We start from the raw sequence: 17,145 nt of genomic DNA, 5'->3' as shown, positions 1-17,145 counted from the left end.
ATCAACATGCTGGGGCTAGGAAAGTTGCTCAGTGGTAGACTGCTGGGCTTACATGCATGAGGCCCTGAGTTGGATTCCTCAGCACCACATAAGCAGAAGAGGCTGGAAGTGGCACTGTGGCTCAAATGATAGAGTGTTAGCCTTGAGCTGAAGAACTGAGGGATAAGAGCTGAGGGATAGTGCCCAGGCCCAGCGTTTAGGCCCCAGGACTGGAAAAAAAAATCAACATTCTAGATGTCAGTGGCTCACGCTTGTAATCCTAGCTACTCAGAAGGTTGAGATCATGGTTCAAAGCCATTCCAGGCAGGAAAGTCCATGAGACTCTTACCTCCAATTACCCAACAGAAAACTTGAGCTGTGGCTCAAGTGGTAGAGTGCTAGCCTTGAGCTGAAGAGCTGAGGGACAGCGCCCAGGCCCAGAGTTCAAGCCCCATGGCTGACAAAACAAAACAAAACAAAAGAAAACAAAAAAAAACAGCAGGACCTTAGGGTTTCATGCCCATAATCTTAGCTACTCAGGTGCTAAGATCTGAGGATTGTGGTTCCAGGTAGGAAAGTCTGTGAGACTCTTATTTCCAAAACAAAAAAACAACAACAAAAAAAAGAAAAACAGAAGTGGAACTGTGGCTCAAGTGACAGAGCTCTAGACTTGAGAAGAAAAAACAATTCAACAACTTTCCTCCCCGCCTGTCCCCCCTCCCCACCAAAAAAATAAAAAACACCTCAGGGACTATGTCCAAGCAGCCCCAGGACAGGCACATGCACACCCACACACTCACACACACCCACACACACCCACACAAAATAAAACATATATAGGAGCCAGAAGAGATTTATAAGCCACATCATAGAGTTCTACCTTTGTGCCCAATGATAAAACACTAGGTCTTTGTCTCTGACTGATAATCTAAGGAGTTGAAAGTTCATGTAAGTAGGAACTTTACATAACTTTGGTACAGCATTGCCCCCCAAAATCTTTCTTAGTTATAAAAAATAATCAAGAATAAACAAAGTTTGGAATGAATGGGAGAGAATGATGAAAGAGCTGATGCATTGTACTCATAAACTGACATGTTGAATAGTAACATCTTTGTACAACTTGTGCATAGTTATTATTGTTAAAGATAATAAAATATCACCACCACAACAATAATAATGAAAAGAATAAACAATGGCTAAATTATTTAGAGCAGAACTAAAAGCCTGCTTTAGGGGATTGAATAAAAATATCATTGGTAGTTGTCACAGGATGACAGGGCAATTAATATAGTTCTAGAATCTAGACTAAGTGGTTAGTCAGCGAATTGGGCTATATCTTGCCCAGTCAACAACAATTAAGTGTAGTAAAATAAGGGCTGATTTTCAACTTTAATTCCTGATTTTTAACTCTAGCATACAGTATTCAAATATATTTGGGATTCAAACTCCGTATCTTATCACCTGCAGGCTAACCTCTTCTATCATAAAGACAGGGGCTCTATATGGACAACTGAAATCCAGCCAGTTGACTGGAGACAGATTTGAGGAGAGATCAGTGCCATTTTCTAATTCCTTTGACTTGGTTCAATGGAATCAAGCTTTGGACCTATTTTCCCCTTCCTAGCATGGATTTTAACCTTTTTACGCTCTAGTGAACTTTTTTTTTTTGTCAGTTATGGGGTTTGAACTTTGGGTCTGGGCACTGTCCCTGAGCTCTTCAGCTCAAGGCTAGCACTCTACCATTTGTGCCACAGTGCCACTTCCAGTTTTCTGGTGATTAATTAGAGATAAGAGTTTCATGGCTGGGCTGGGAAGGTGGCTCAGTGGTAGAGCGCTTGCCTTGCATGCATGAGGCCCTGAGTTTGATTCCTCAGCACCACATAAGCAGAAAAAAAAAAAGCCGGAAGTGGCGCTGTGGCTCAAGTGGCATAGCGCTAGCTTTGAGCTGAAGAGCTGAGGGACAGTGCCCAGGCCCACAGTTCAGACCCCACGACCCGGCCAAAAAAAAAGGAGTTTCACAGCTTTTTCTGCCCGGGCTGCCTTTGTACCTTGATCCTCAGATCTCAGCCTACTGAGTAGCTAGGATTATAGGTGTGAGCCACCCATGCCTGGCTTCTAGTGAACATTTCTACTATTAAATACAGTTAAAACATTTCTATGTAACTACCATGCACAAGGCACTATATTAGATACTGAGGATGAAAAAAATAAGAGCTTAAATCCGCTTTCTGTGCTTAATCCACAGAAATTCCAATGTAACAGACTTTTCTTCACAAGCATTCGAACACTTGCAGAAGTCTGAGCTGTCTGATTTCAACCAATGAAATTCTGAAAAGTACTGTACTGAAAATGTAAGTGAAAGTATAAAATAGAATAACAATAACATTTTTGAGAGTCATGTAGATCAGGAATGAGAATCAGAGGGTATTGGCTATGAGTTCATTTTGACTCTATCAGATTACCTGTTTTAAGATTTTGTAGGGAGTTAAATCTGGTTCAACTCTGAAGAATAATTGGGGTATGTATGGCAAGTACTCAGTCCTCTGAAATATTCTGTAAAAGTAGCATTTTTCTAATGATATCAAAAAGTTAATACAGTATAGTTATAATGTTAATAAAGTTAACATATGCTGAGGCTCTGGGTAAAATGACTACCAAGAGGGAAATGGAGCTATGGCTTAAGTGGTAGAGCACTAGCCTTGAGCTAAAGCAGCTCAGGAACAGCAACTAGGTACTGAGTTCAACCCTGAGGACTGGCAATTCAAGAAAATGACAACTAAGAAAGCAGTATAAGCTGGACACCAGTGGCTCACGCCTGTTAATTCTAGCTACTCAGGAGGCTGAGATCTAAAAATCATGGTTCAAAAGCAGCCCAGGCAGGAAAAGCTGTGAAACTCTAATCTCCAATAAACTACCAGAAAACCAGAAGTGGTGCTGTGGATCAAGTAGTAAAGTGCTAGCCTTGAGCTGAAGAGCTGAGTGACAGCGTTCATGCCCAGAGGTCAAGCCCCAGAACTGACAAAAAAAGAAAGAAAAGAAAGAAAATAGTATGAAATACTCAACACCTGCCAACATTTATGGCTGTCAGTCAAATAGAAACTTATTCTGGCAAATTTGAGTGGAAATGGAATTTACTAGGAGCCTTTTAGGTAAATGTGGGATTATAGGGGAAGCTGGAGGAGCAGGTATCAATAAGGAGGGGTAGGGGAGGCTGGAACCAGCATGGATGATCTAAAGAATGTGCTTCTGCTACCCCTGCTGGAATGCTGCTGCTACCTGTGTCCACTGGTAGGAAGCTATGACCACTAGTAGGAAGAACACCAGATGGGTGCACCTTCTTTATACATTTTCCTGAGTTCTCACAATCAGATCAAGGCACCAAGTTGTTGAAGCTGAGTTGATGTGCCCACAACAGATTGAGAACAAGTAGGAAATGATATTTGAACCTTCCAAAGTACAAAGTGGGAGCCTGTATCCCATTCAGATACTCACTGAAAGATTCCCTCCCACCAAAAAAACTAGGAGGTTCATTCGTAGGTTACAATAAATATGAACCCCAATTTAAATAATAGGTAAACTACCTATACATAAATATGGTTTATGCTTTTCCTCAGTCTTCCTTTGCTGGTGATAGAATCTGGTTATTTTGCTGTTGAGTTCTAAGGAGTAAATAAAAAGACATCTTTGGAAAACTCTTCCCCAAGCATCTAACTTTATAAAATCCCTTCCATAGCTGGCCAGAAGGGAACTAACCAGGATTTAGCATTTTCCTTTGTTCTTTTTGGCTTGTGTAATAGCACATTAGTACTTTTTTATCAGGAATGCTAACTATAGTGATAGGCCAAAAAAAATCCAAAAGAAAATGTATTTCACAGACATAATGAAAAACGCATTTCAGTATCAGGCTGCTTTCCCTCCTCTTAATATTTTATGTTATATGTAGCAGTTAAATCTCAAAAAACCAAGCTAACTCCCAAATTAACAGGTAGAAATAAATAATAAAAACCAGAACAGGCTGGCACACCCCTATAATCCTAGCAATTCAGGAGGCTGAGATCTGAGAATTGCAGTTCAAAGTCAGCCTGGACAGGAAAGTCCATGAGACTCTTCTCTCTAATAACCACCAGAAACTTGGAAAAGGAGCTATAGCTCAAGGTAGAGGGCCAGTCTTGAGCAAAAGAGCTCAGGGACAGCACTCAGATCCTGAGGTCAAGCCGTATGACCATCACCAACTTTTGTCAGAAACAAAGTGTGATTTTTCTATTCAAACCAAGGCCTTCGGAACAATAGAAATGCCCCAAAATGTCACTGTCACTTATTTCACTGTTGTCAAACAAAAGTAAAGCTACTAATATAAGCATATTTTACAATCGTAAAATGTTTAATGTTCTCATAATGTTAAACGGTTGTGTTTGAGGAAGTGATTCAAGTGGTAGAGGGCTGACCTAGCCAGCACAAAACCCTGCATTCAGTCTCCAGTACCACAAAAAGTGTTCAGCCAGTTTTCTAGATTTTGGCCAAGGCTCTTTATCTCCCTGCCTCCTGAGCTCTGAGGATTGAATCCAGAGCCTCCTGTTCTACCACTTGAGCCATGGCCATACCTTCAACTCTCCCAACTTTTTAGCTTGTTTTTGAAATGAAGTCTCCCTTCCTTTGCCCGGACTGGCCTAGGGCCTCTATTCACCTTCCCTGTCTTTTAAGTACTGACTTCCTTGGATTTTAACATGTCTTACTCTGATTGGGTTTTCACCATCACCGAATTCCTCACATCTTATATGTGCTGTTTTTCTTTCTATATCTTTAGTCCTGTCACATGAATACAAGAGGGAATCCCACAGAACTCACACGTTTTAATAGAATTTTTTTTTTTAAAGGGTGGTTTAGAAGGACCCAATGACTCCTTGGTCCACTGGAAGGGCGATGAATGGCACCTTGCTCTGCTAACGGTCCCAGTCTATGTACTGTGCAGAGCACATCAGGTAAATAAATACTGAATACAAAGGAGTAAACGGACAGGTTCCTTCAAAGCAAAGTTTAGGCCTTGTTCCAATATTCGTGTTGGTTTCACCGGCCACGAGTGCAAGCAGGAAACCTCGCGAGAGGTGGGGGCTGCTCCTTCCTTCATTGGTCGCGGGCGGGCTTTAGGACCCAGTGTCTGGCGGAGGGGGGCGGGGCGGGTTAGGGCCGCCCGTCGCACACTTCTGACGTCACCAGCCCTCGTCGGGGTAGCTGAGGACCCCGTGGAAAAAATCATGGCGGCGTCAGTCCCGCAGCCGCCTCCTCAGGCCGTGAGCGGGAAGCGCAAAAGCAAAGCTCAGTACTTGCAAGCCAAGCGGGCTCGGCGTTGCGACGTCGGCGGTTCGCGGCAGCTGGAGCCGGGGTTGCAAGGCATTCTTATCACCTGCAACATGAACGAGCGCAAGTGCGTGGAGGAGGCATACAGTCTGCTCAACGAATACGGTGACGACCTGTATGGGCCTGAAAAGGTACCGGCCTTGGTTTGGGTCCGCGGGCCGGGAGGCTTTGCTAAGCGCAGGGTCAGGAGGAAGGCCGCTACCAGTCACGCAGCTATCCGTGTTACGCATGCGTGCTCTTGGGGCGGGGCCGTGGCCTGCAGTATTGCGCATGCGCTTGGCTAGCGGCCGGGGCCCCCGTCGGGGGCGTGGCCTATTCCTTTTTTCTAGCCGCTGCTGTCGCCAGTTGGCGGATTCCGGGATGGTGGGGGCGCTGCTGAGCTGCCGGCCGCTTGGGCTTCTCTTTCCGTCTCTTGTCAGGGTAGCTCCTATTTGTTCATTGCTAAATTCGGGCCAGTTATGCGCTGAAGAATTTTCAGAATCGAACTTCACAAAACGATACTGAGAAGGTGGCTGTAGTCATGTTTTTGTGCTAAGCCACAGTATCTTAGAAGTACAACTCGTTATGTCGAAAAATGAACTTTACAACTTTGGTGCGGGAGGGGGGAGGGGTAGCGGGGAGGATTGGGTGAGGGGTGGGGGGAGGATGGGAAGGGATGGGAAGGGGAAACTAAGGAGGAGGCTACAAGGCTTGATAAGAAATGTACTCATTATCTTGCCCATGTAATTGTAACTCCTCTGTACAGTATTTTCACAATAAAAAAAATTAAAGAAGTAGTGAGTTTGGTACTAATGCGCATTGTTTCTTAAATGCACGTAAAAATACATTTGGAAAACTAAAACCTTTGTTCCACTACTACCGAAAATCTGTTGTTCGATTGTAATTTACGGAGAGGACTTAGAGACTGCACCAGTACACCCAAAGAACTAAGTAAAAAAAAAAAAAAAGCCCATTATTAATTCCAGCTCCTGGACTGACGTGGGCAAATTATTTAATTTTGCTGAGCCAAACATAAAAGAGAATGGTAATATTTTGTAAGGTTGGCTAAAATGTTGCTTACATACATGTTACATTTTGCCATGTAAAAAGGCTCCTAAAATGTGCGATGATGATTAGTACCGCATTGGAAATGCCATAAGTAGGTCAGAGAACTGGTCAATGGGTGTATGTTCTGTCTATACTGATACCTGAGCCAGATCTCACTTGGCTTTGAGCAAGGCCTTGCTCTGTAACCCAGGCTGACCTCCTGATTGTGCCTCCCTAGTGCTGGGATTACAGGTATGTGCCACCATATTCTGTTCAAGCAAGTTCTTGAATCCTTCTGTGATCTCTTCCTCTGTAGAACAGTAATGAGGTTTGTTTTTTTTTAATTAAATAGTTGTACAAAGGGGTTAACTTTCAACATGTCACTTTATACTACATAGTTATCATCATATACATAAACTATATACATAGTTTTCATCATTCTCCTCCTTCCCAACCCCACCCCTTCCCTTAATTTTCCTAGTTTCATTTTATATGCATTGAATATAGGGTAAGAGTTTTTAATTACATTAAGTGTTTGCTTCTAATCCCACCAAAAGGAAAATATCAGGTACAAAGATATGATGATCTTACAGTCAACCCTCATGTGCTTCATCTGGGGAACACATTTTTCAACGTGCCAGTCTGTCAAAATGTTTTTGAAAACAATTTGCACTGGGCAGTACGGGGATTTGAACTAAGGGTGTTGTGCTTGATAGTTGAGCATTCTACCTCTGTACCACATGCAGTCCTCTTTTGCACTCATTATTTTGACAATGTGTATTGCTTCCTGCTTGTTCATATGCCTGGATTTCTATCTGCATATTTATACGTCCCATGAAACTAAATGATACATGCATGCTGTTATATCCAGACATTGAGATGGGTTTGTGGATTGACAAATGTTTGTGAGGGGGATAGTACCAGGTCTTCAGGATATCATGGTCACTTGCTTGTTTGTTCATGGTGTTCTATCAACTGAACCATGCCTCTAGTCCAACTTTTTCTGTTTAAGTGGAGATGGAGTCTTCTAGACTTTTCTGCCTGGACTGGCTTTGAATCGTGATACTCGAGGTTTCAGCCTTCTGAGTAGCTAAGACTACAGATGTGAACAATCAGCACTTGACTTCTGCAAGGGCAAGGAGGTGGGGAGAGGGGGAATGGGAGAATTGTTTGTCCTGGGGCTTGAACTCAAGACCTGGGTGCTGTTCCTTTGCCTTTTCACTCAGGGCTAGTGTTGTAACACTTGAGCTGTAGCCCCACTTCCAGCTTTTTTCTGGTTAGTAGGAGTCTAGGACTTTTCTATCCAAGCTCACTTGGACAGAAATAATCAGATTTCAGCCTCTTGAGTAGCAGGTATGAGCCACTGGTGCTTGGCTTACTGAAAACATTTCCAATGATATTTACCACAGTCTAAAGGAATTAATTTCTTTTTTTTTTTTTTGCCAGTCTGGTTCTGGGTGCTGTCCCTCAGCTCTTCAGCTCAAGGCTAGCGCTCTACCACTGGAGCCACAGCGCCACTTCCGGCTTTTTCTGTTTATGTGGTGCTGAGGAATCGAACCCAGGGCCTCATGCTTGCAAGGCATGCACTCTACCGCTGAGCTACCTTCCCAGCCCCCAGGAATTAATTTCTTCCTCTACATTTTGGATGCAGTGTAGTCTCAGTCTTCAAGAAGTTTATTATCAGTTTTTAGTGGTGTCTGTCTGCCAATGGTAGTTTCACATGAGTAGTTAATTATAATGTCTGGGCTTGAGTTATTGTGTTACCGCTATTTATTAGTTTTATGTAAACAGTTTGTAGAAAAGGATCAGCAGCCCTCTGGAAGTGAGGAAGATGATGATGATGATGATGATGTGGAGTCTGCCTTGAAGAAAGAAGTTGGAGATATAAAGGCTTCTACAGAGATGAGGCTAAGAAGATTCCAGTCAGTGGAGAGTGGAGCAAATAATGTAGTCTTCATCAGGACACTTGGGATAGGTATGTCTAACTTAAACTTTTAAGATTATTAATGTCCTAATACATAGCCATCTCCCTATTTCAGAGAACGAACACTTTGTACAAATGGCTTCCTGGGCATGGCCTTATTAATCATTTGATTGTAACTTTATTAACAGTGGGTACTTAGGAGAGGTGGAATGGAGTAGTGCACATAGCATTACATTGAGAGTGGAAACCTGGCTCTGCCACTTATTTGTGTGTAATTTCTGGCAGAATGAGAATGCATATTCTGCTGGAAAGAAGCGCTGCTGGTCAGTTCCAGCCAGTAGTTGCCATTTGTGGGAACATAGGGCTGGATCTTCTGGTTTTTCAAAACACTGGAATTCTAGAGAAGTTCTTTGGGTTTTAAAATGTGGTCAACTAATAATCTTAAAAAACACTGATTACCATTAAACAGTCTTTTTTTTTTGGTTGTGGGTCTTGAACTCTGAGCCTGGGCACTGTCCCTCAGCTCTTCAGCTCAAGGCTAACACTCTACCATTTGAGCCACAGTGCCATTTTGGATTTTCTGAGTGGTTAATTGGAGATAAGAGTCTCACAGACTTTCCTGCCCAGGCTGGCTTTGAACTGTGATTCTCAGATCTCAGCCTCTTAAGTAGCTAGAATTATAGGCGTGAGCCACTGGCGCTGGGTGAAGTAAGTACTTTTTAATGTTTGTTACTCTGATAATTGCTACTGTTACAGGAAGACTGTAGTGGTTGGATAAATCAAGATATAAGAAAAAAAGATTAACTTTGGTAACTTCTGGAACAGTTGTTTTAAACAAAGGCATGAATAGTGAAAAAAGATAAACATCAAACAAAATAGGCACTGAAAAAACAGTTGGAAGAAAATTGTTTGTGTTGATTTTTTTTGCCTTTCAGAGCCAGAGAAACTGGTACATCATATTCTCGAGGATATGTATAAAACCAAGAAAAAGAAGACTCGAGTTATTCTACGAATGTTACCAATTTCAGGCACCTGCAAAGCTTTCTTAGAAGATATGAAAAAATACGCAGAAACATTTTTGGAACCCTGGTTTAAAGCTCCAAATAAAGGGACATTTCAAATTGTATACAAGTCCAGAAACAATGGTCACATGAATAGAGAAGAAGTTATCAAAGAATTGGCAGGTATGTCTCTTACAGTGATTTTACACAGGTGTACTATGATTAGCACTTGTGTTTGGTTTTGGTTTTGTTTTGTCAGTCCTGGGGCTTGAACTCAAGGCCTGGGCACTGTCCCTGAGTTTCTTTTGCTCAAGGGTAGCACTCTACCACTTGAGCCACAGTGGTACTTCTGGCTTTTTCTGTGTATGTGGTCCTGAGGAATCGAACCCAGGGCTTTATGCATGCTAGGCAAGCACTCTACCACTAAGCCACATTCCCAATCTAGCACTTATTTTTAAGGTTTTTTTTTTTTTTTTTGGTCAAGAATTAAGACTTGTATTCTTCTATGTAGAACAAATACATTAAAATATCAAACAATTGATTTCAGTTTGTTGAATATGAGGTTTGCTGGTTGTTAACTTTCTTTCCCCCAAATAGAGATTGAATTTTCTTTGGGAATTTATTTCCAAATATAGTTGTCTCTATACTCATGATAGGTAGTAGATTGTTCTAAGATCCCTTACAAATACCAGAATCTCAGGTCCCTTATGTAAAATGTTGTACAACTGCATCTAACTTACTTGCACATCCTTCTGTGAACTTGCTGTTTTCTTTTTTTAAACAGGTTTCTTTTTTGTTGTTGTTGTTTTGTTAGTTGCAGGGCTTGTACATAGGGCCTGAGTGCTGACCCTGAGCTCTTTTCCTCAAGGCTAGCACTCTACTGCTTTTTAAGTTATAGCACCACTTCTAGTTTTTTGGTGGTTAATTGGAGATAAAGAGTCTCAAGGGCTTTCCTGCCCAGGCAGGCTTTGAACTGCAATCCTCATATCTCAGCCTTCTGAGTAGCTAGAATTACAGTTGTGAACTATCAGCACCTAGCTTAAAATAGATTTCATTGTGACCTTTTCACATGTGTGTTTACAGTATTTTTGGGTCATATTCACCTCCCACTCATCTCCCTCTGTTACATTACCCCCACTCCATTCTCTTCCAGCCCTTTTTCTTTTTCTTCCTCACCGTCTTCTTCAGTTTCTTTTGACCTAGATTATGCATGTGAGAGAAAACACATTATACTTGTCTGACTTGTTTTGCTTAACCTTATTGTCACTGTTCCATGCATTTTGCTGCATGACATAAATTCATTCTTTGTATGGCTGAATAAAATGCTTGTGAATATATACCACATTTTCTTCATCCACTCCTGTGCTGATGTCATCTTGGCTGATTCCATAACTTGGCTGTTGTTAGTAGTGTTGCAATAAACAGGAATATACAGGCAGGAATATCCATTGTTTTTTACTTATATGGTGTTGTAGGACCACAAGGTATTTCTTTCAGGGTTTTTTGTTTTGTTTTGTTTTGTTTTTTGGTTGATCATGGGGCTTGAACTCTGGGCCTGGGCCAGGGAGCACTCAACCATTTGAGCCACAGTGCCACTTCCAGTTTTCTGGTGGTTAATTGGAGATAAGAGTCTCACTGACTTTCCTGTCCAGGCTGGTTTTGAACTGTGGTCCTCAGGTATCAGCCTCCTGGGTAGCTAGGATAACAGGCATGAGCCACCGGTGCCCAGCAGTTTTTGTTTTTTTTTTTAATGAACTTCCACACTAATCTTCAGAAAGATTACAGTAATTTACATCTTTACCAACAGTGTTTAAGGGCTCCTTTTTCCTTTACATTCTCAGCACTAGTTCCTTGTATTCTTTTAAATTATATTGTTGTTATCTTTATTTGTACAAAAGGGTTACCATGCAACAAATCTGTTTATAAATATAGAATGAATGTCTTGATCGCTATCACCCCTTTCATCATTCTCCCCCATCCCTCCCAACCTAACCTCTTTCTCAAAGCAATTTCAATAGGCTTCACTGATTTTTTTGCGGGGGGTCGGTCATGGGGCCTGAACTCTGGGCCTGGGTGCTATTCCTCAGCTCTTCAGCTCTATCACTTGAGCCACAGCACCACTTCTGCCTTTTTCTGCTTATGTGGTGCTGAGGAATCAAACCTAGGGCCTCATGCATGCTAGGCAAGCACTCTACCACTGAGCCACCTTCCCAGCCCCACTAATATTTTTTTAAATTTGCATACTTTAGTTTCACTGTGACATTTTCATACATAAATATAATGTACCCTGATTGAACTTGCCCCTCACTTGTACTTCCTTATCTTCTTTACTCCTTAAAACAATTTAAACAGATTTTATTGTTCTGTTTTCATACATGCATATTAAGTATTTTGACCCTATTTGCTTTCTTGCGTGTTTGGTCCTCTCCTTCCTGCTGACTTTTCTGATTATTTTAATCCAAGGTTGAACCTGTGGGTTGCAGGGTCCATTGATAATGAGAGGCCAACTCTATTCTTTTTAAACATGGCAGGATCTCACTTGTGTTTACTTATTGAATGGACTTGGGGATTTTGATGTAAATTCATATATATCCTGTTTTAACAAATCCCAACAGAAGGAGATGAAAAACTTGTTTTATTCATAAAGTGTAATAATATCCTTCTCAACCTAAGTGTTTTCTTATTCTTGTTACAGGAATAGTGGCCAGCCTCAATTCAGAAAATAAAGTAGATCTCACCAATCCACAGTACACGGTGGTAGTAGAAATTATCAAAGCTGTCTGTTGCTTGAGTGTTGTGAAGGATTACATGCTGTTCAGAAAATACAATCTTCAGGAGGTGGTGAAGAGTGCTAAAGACCCATCACAGTGTCATCCAAAGCTGGGAAATGGGAAAGAAGTAAAATTGCAGCCTGGCAGCAAATTAAATCAAAATGATGCAGCAGAAGGAAATGGGAAGAAACAGGTGGTATCAGAGGATTGTGAAGAGCAAGGTCAGCCAAAACCAAGGTCTGAGATAGAGGTACTAGTGAAGGAAGAAGGGGGTAAACCTGAGACTGCAAGTCAAATCACAGATGAATCCAAGTCAAATGATAATGACGTTTCATAGACTTCATTTTGTATTGGAGACTCTCAGCTGGAATTCTATGAGATTGCACTGGGGTTTCATGTAAAATTCTGGCATAAAATAGTCTGACTTTTGTGTGCTTCATAGTGTTGATCTTAGCAGTACTGATCCCTGTTAACTCAGCCCTGTTAGCTTAGTAGTTTCCTCAGAGCTCTTACAAACCTGTTTGGTACATATGTTATCTATCACACTGGAATGTGTGGCAGAAGGATGATGTGCTGATTACTTCCCCTCTTTTTTTCTTCCTGCCAACTGACTTACAGGAGTGAACAGTTACTGAGAAGTAGAAAACTAGAAGGAAAGTTTGATTTTAAGGCAATTTCTTTTTTCAGTGTGCTACAACTCAGCAATAGCCTGCCACTTCTATTATAAACATTGCAAAAATGGCTTGTGTAAATTAGAAGTGAATTGTTTTGTGATGGTTTTGAACTTTGTGTTCTTGTTTAGTTATTCAATCCCTTTTTATATTTTATTAATACTTGTAATGAGCAAATATAATGGTCCATTGCTACAGTTTTGAAGGCACAATGTGATATAGAAGAACCATGTCAGCATAGACCTGTCAACATTTTTGAGAAGGTTAGTGGTGACGAATTGCAATGTTCTCCATACATTAGCACGACAAAGGATAGAAAAATTCTCTTAACAATGAAAACTATGTCTCAGGGTTTTTTTTTTTTTTTGGGTCCGGTCATGGGGCCTTAACTCTGGGCCTAGGCGCTGTCCATCAGCTCTTCAGCTCAAGGCTAGCGCTCTACCACTTGAGCCACAGTGCCACTTCCGGCTTTTTCCTTTTTGCTTATGTGGTGCTGAGGAATCGAACCCAGGGCCTCATGCATGCCAGGCAAGCGCTCTACCACTGAGCCACCTTCCCAGCCCCTGTCTCAGGGTTTTTTTTATAAAGACTCATAATCCAAGCTGTTCTATCCAATATGCATGATCTGTGGCATGCGGCTTAGAGATCTAGCAGATGTTTCAACAATTGTAACTAAATCAGTTATTTGGCAAGGATCATGATTATCCTAAACAACATTTGGAATATCAAAATAGAGAAAAGCTTTTGTTGAAAAGGTCAACTAAGTAGAAAAGTTTAAGAAACAAAAATATTATTATAAAGGTGATGTACAGAGGGGTTACATTTACATGTGTCAGTTAATAAGTATATTTTCTCTTGTACATTTCTCTCATTCTCTCCCATTCCCTCCTTCCATCTCCACCTTTGAGTTATTCACTTTCATCAGTGTCCAGTGCTCTCTATTGCTGTACTTTTTCACCCATTTTTCTAGGAAGGAAGCCAGTTTTAAGATCTTAGAAAAGAAAACGTTTCATATTTGGTCAAAATTAAATGCCAACATTAAAATACTAGGCAAATGCACAACTTTATTGTCAGCTTAATAAGTTGATTCTAGGGATATGTCACATGATACTAAAGAGACTTTGTGAAATCAGTCCAGCCTCCCAATCTGGGTTTGAGTTGATAATATATTTGTCATGCTGTAGCATTTTTAAGATTTATAAATAATGATGGAATGAAAAGCCTTTTCTGTTACTAGAAGTGTGTCAAGGTGCAGGTGTGGGTGTGTGAATGAGGGAATTTTGTGTGTGTGACAGGGTCTTGGTATGTAGTCCATGTTGGCCTAGCTCTTCTGATCCTTCTGCCTCAGTCTCTTTGAGTGTTTTACCACTTCACTACAGGCATGCACCACTTCATCAGAAAAGCCAATATATAACATTGTGTATGTTCATATTTGAACATCAAAGTCATTATTCTCCTGGAATGCTATCATCTGTATCATTTGTATTCTCATCAGTAGGGAGTCAGGTCCATGGTAGTTTTGCCTAACTTAAAAAAAAATTAAAATAGGGGCTGGGAATGTGGATCAGTGGTAGAGTGCTTGCCTAGCATGCATGAGGCCCTGGGTTCAATTCTTCAGCACCATATAAACAGAAAAAGCCAAAGTGGTGCTGTGGCTCAAGTGGTAGAGCGCTAGCCTTGAGCACAAAGAGGCTCAAGGACAGTTCCCAGGCCCTGAGTTCAAGCTCCAGGACCAGCAAAAAATAAGTCCCGATATTGATCTCTATAGCAAGTGTTCCCCCTCCTCCCCCCTGAAATGCTGCAATAAAAACAACAACAACAAAACACTTGGAAATGAAATGCAGAGAATTTTCTGCCAGGCATGTCCTTGTAATCATGCCTTTTTGGGAGGAGGCTGAAGGATCACTGACTCAAAGCCAGCCCAGGTAAAAGTAACAAGGCTCTATCTAAAAAAGGAAATCAATAAGGATTGTGGTGGTAGAGTGCTTGCCTAGCAGGGGGCAGGTCCCTCTGAGATTAATGCCCAGTATCAGCCTCTCCTCCAAAAAAAGAAAAATATATAGTACTTGAGGTTATAGATCAAGTGGTACAAGGTACCATGTACAAGGCCTAGGGTACAGCCCTCACTTCTGTTGTGAATGAATGAGTGAGTGAATGAACAAAATAGTTAATCATTTATGCAAGGGTGTTTAAAATTGAATAACGTCAGCCAGGCACTGGCTAGGTACTCAGGAGGTTGAGATCTGAGGATTGTATTTCAAAGTGAGCCTAGCCAGGAAAGTCTAAGACTCCATTTAACCACTGAAGAGTCCCAAGTGCAGCTGTGGCTCAAGTGGCAGAGCTTTAGCCTTGAGTTAAAAGCTCAGGGACTAGCCTAGGCCCTGCGTTCAAGCCCCAGGATGGGCACCAAAAAAATAATAGATAAGAGTCTAAACTAAAATCTGGAACAAGAGCACATAAATGTACATCCAGAAATCCAGTGGCTTATCAGAGGAAGTTCTGCAACAGGATATTTTTAAGTGGAAAGGTAACTTGCTAGGGTCCTTTGAAGAACTTAGTATGTCAGGTCTTGCTAGTGTTTGACAAGGAAGAATGGTACAGAAACTAGTCTATTGAGCAGATATTTCTATTCTAGAATCAGGCCAGGCATGGTAACCTATGCTTATAAACCCAGCACTTGGGACATGTTGGCTAGAGCTTTGAAAGGTCTAGGTTAGCTTAGGCTATATGGATAGACCCTTTCTCTAAAAACAGCAACAAACAAAACCCCCAAAGTAAGAATCTTCGGTTGTGGAAGGAAATGGACGGCAAGTCATTTTCAGAGCTTCTAAAGAAGGTCTTAGAATGTTTCTGCAGCCCTGTCCCTGAGCTTCTTTTGCTCAAGGCTAGCACTACTACTTGTGCCACAGGGCCACTTCAAGCTTTCTATGTATATGTAGTACTGAAGAATCAAACCTGGAGCTTCATGCGCACTAGGCAAGCACTCTACCACTGAGCAACATTCCCAGTCCCTCTCTGTTTTGAGGGAAGAGAAAGACACTATTTTAGTCTGATCTGGATTTTTCTGAAAGAGTATCTTTCCCCTTAGTGTTCACACTAATATCCAGGGGCTAGAAGTTCCTTGAATTTGAAGGTGTCTTCATGGGTCCCTCCCAGGTGAAATTTTTGGAAAAAGCATTATGAGACCAGTGGCATTGCAAAATAACTAAACTGAGAGCATGTAGGGGTTCTCACAGAGGGGCTAAAAAACTGGTTTGGGAGTTTGGTTTATTCTCAAATTACAAAAAAAAAAAAAAGGAAATGGTCTAAATGTCAAGGTTTCCTGCGTAAGTAGGTATGTTTACTTAATGACTAGTGAATATAAGAATGTATTTCTACTATTATAGCTAGTGGCTATGCTTGGTAAGCCAGACTAGCTGGATTTGGGAAGGACTGAGAACAGGCAGGACCTTGCTAATATAAATGGGACTGGAATTTCCTTAAGCATTAATGAAGCTGAAGTCGTCTAGCAAGGGTGAGAGTTTTAATATTATTTGAGGGAATAGAAGAGATAGGGTCTTGCAAGGCACTGGTGATATATCGGTCATATGACTATAGAACATAAAACCCTGCAAATGATTGTTTTGTGATGCTGATACTTCACAGATTTTAATTTTTCTTATTTTTTGGCAATACTGGAGATTGAACTTGAAACTATGTATGCTTGCTATACAGATGCTCTTCCTCTTGAGTCACCTCCAGACCCTTTTGATTTAGTTATTTTTCAGATAGAGTCTCCCACTTTTTGACTGGGCTGGACACAGGCACATAATCTTCCTACCTGATTCCTGTTTAGCTAGGGTGACAGGTGTGAACAAGACATTCCTGGCTAGTTCTTTGAAATAAAAATCTAACTTTTTTTTTTTGGTCTGGGCTGTTCTCAACCAGGAGCCTGCCATCTCTGCCTCTCAAGTACTACAAATTTTAATTTTATAGTTGGCTGTTTATTGCCTTTTGTATTTGATAAGACTTGAGAACTGATTGCTTTTTTTTTTTACTTTCCATTTGTTTGTAACAATCATATTTGCTTTAATTTTAATTTAAAAAAAATTGTCAATTAAAAAAGAAAAAGAACTCCAGTGTTGTGGATTTCTGAATTTATTTTTGCTAAATTATTTTGTTAAACTTGGTATTTTAAAACATGTTTTTGGTATAAGTTAAAAAATAACCATGTTCAAATGTTCAAATGTTATTTTTACTTGTATTTTGCTTTGGGTACAGCCAAACATATGTTTTCATAGTTGCTGATATATATATATATTTTTTGGGGGGGGGGTCTGGTCGTGGGGCTTGAACTCTGGGCCTGGGCATTGTCCCTCAGCTCTTCAGCTCAAGGTTAGTGCTCTACCACTTGAGCCACAGTGGTACTTCTGGCTTTT

At 41.0% G+C, this 17,145-nt stretch overlaps 1 protein-coding gene across 1 annotated transcript; it reads left to right on the top strand.

Annotated features, from left to right (window-relative positions):
- The first annotated feature begins 4,855 nt into the window (after positions 1-4,855).
- Positions 4,856-12,484, top strand: Thumpd1 (THUMP domain containing 1). Its single transcript, XM_013011773.1, has 4 exons — positions 4,856-5,465; positions 8,152-8,335; positions 9,220-9,468; positions 11,981-12,484. Exons 1-4 carry the CDS (start codon positions 5,232-5,234, stop codon positions 12,391-12,393), a joined length of 1,080 nt encoding a protein of 359 aa, XP_012867227.1. The 5' UTR covers positions 4,856-5,231; the 3' UTR covers positions 12,394-12,484.
- Positions 12,485-17,145: the final 4,661 nt, after the last annotated feature.

This window comes from Dipodomys ordii, unplaced genomic scaffold (genome assembly GCF_000151885.1).
Source record: "Dipodomys ordii isolate 6190 unplaced genomic scaffold, Dord_2.0 Scaffold14, whole genome shotgun sequence".
Lineage (NCBI taxonomy): Eukaryota > Metazoa > Chordata > Mammalia > Rodentia > Heteromyidae > Dipodomys > Dipodomys ordii.
This window is presented reverse-complemented; position numbering and strand designations above follow the sequence as displayed.

What these genes read in the sequence shown, in the direction of transcription:
- Thumpd1 (XM_013011773.1), top strand. Translation starts at nt 5,232, where the DNA reads ATGGCGGCGTCAGTCCCGCAGCCGCCTCCTCAGGCCGTGAGCGGGAAG. An exon ending in ACCTGTATGGGCCTGAAAAG is followed by an intron (nt 5,466 to 8,151) that starts GTACCGGCCTTG and finishes TTATGTAAACAG; the next exon opens with TTTGTAGAAAAGGATCAGCA. An exon ending in CATCAGGACACTTGGGATAG is followed by an intron (nt 8,336 to 9,219) that starts GTATGTCTAACT and finishes TTTGCCTTTCAG; the next exon opens with AGCCAGAGAAACTGGTACAT.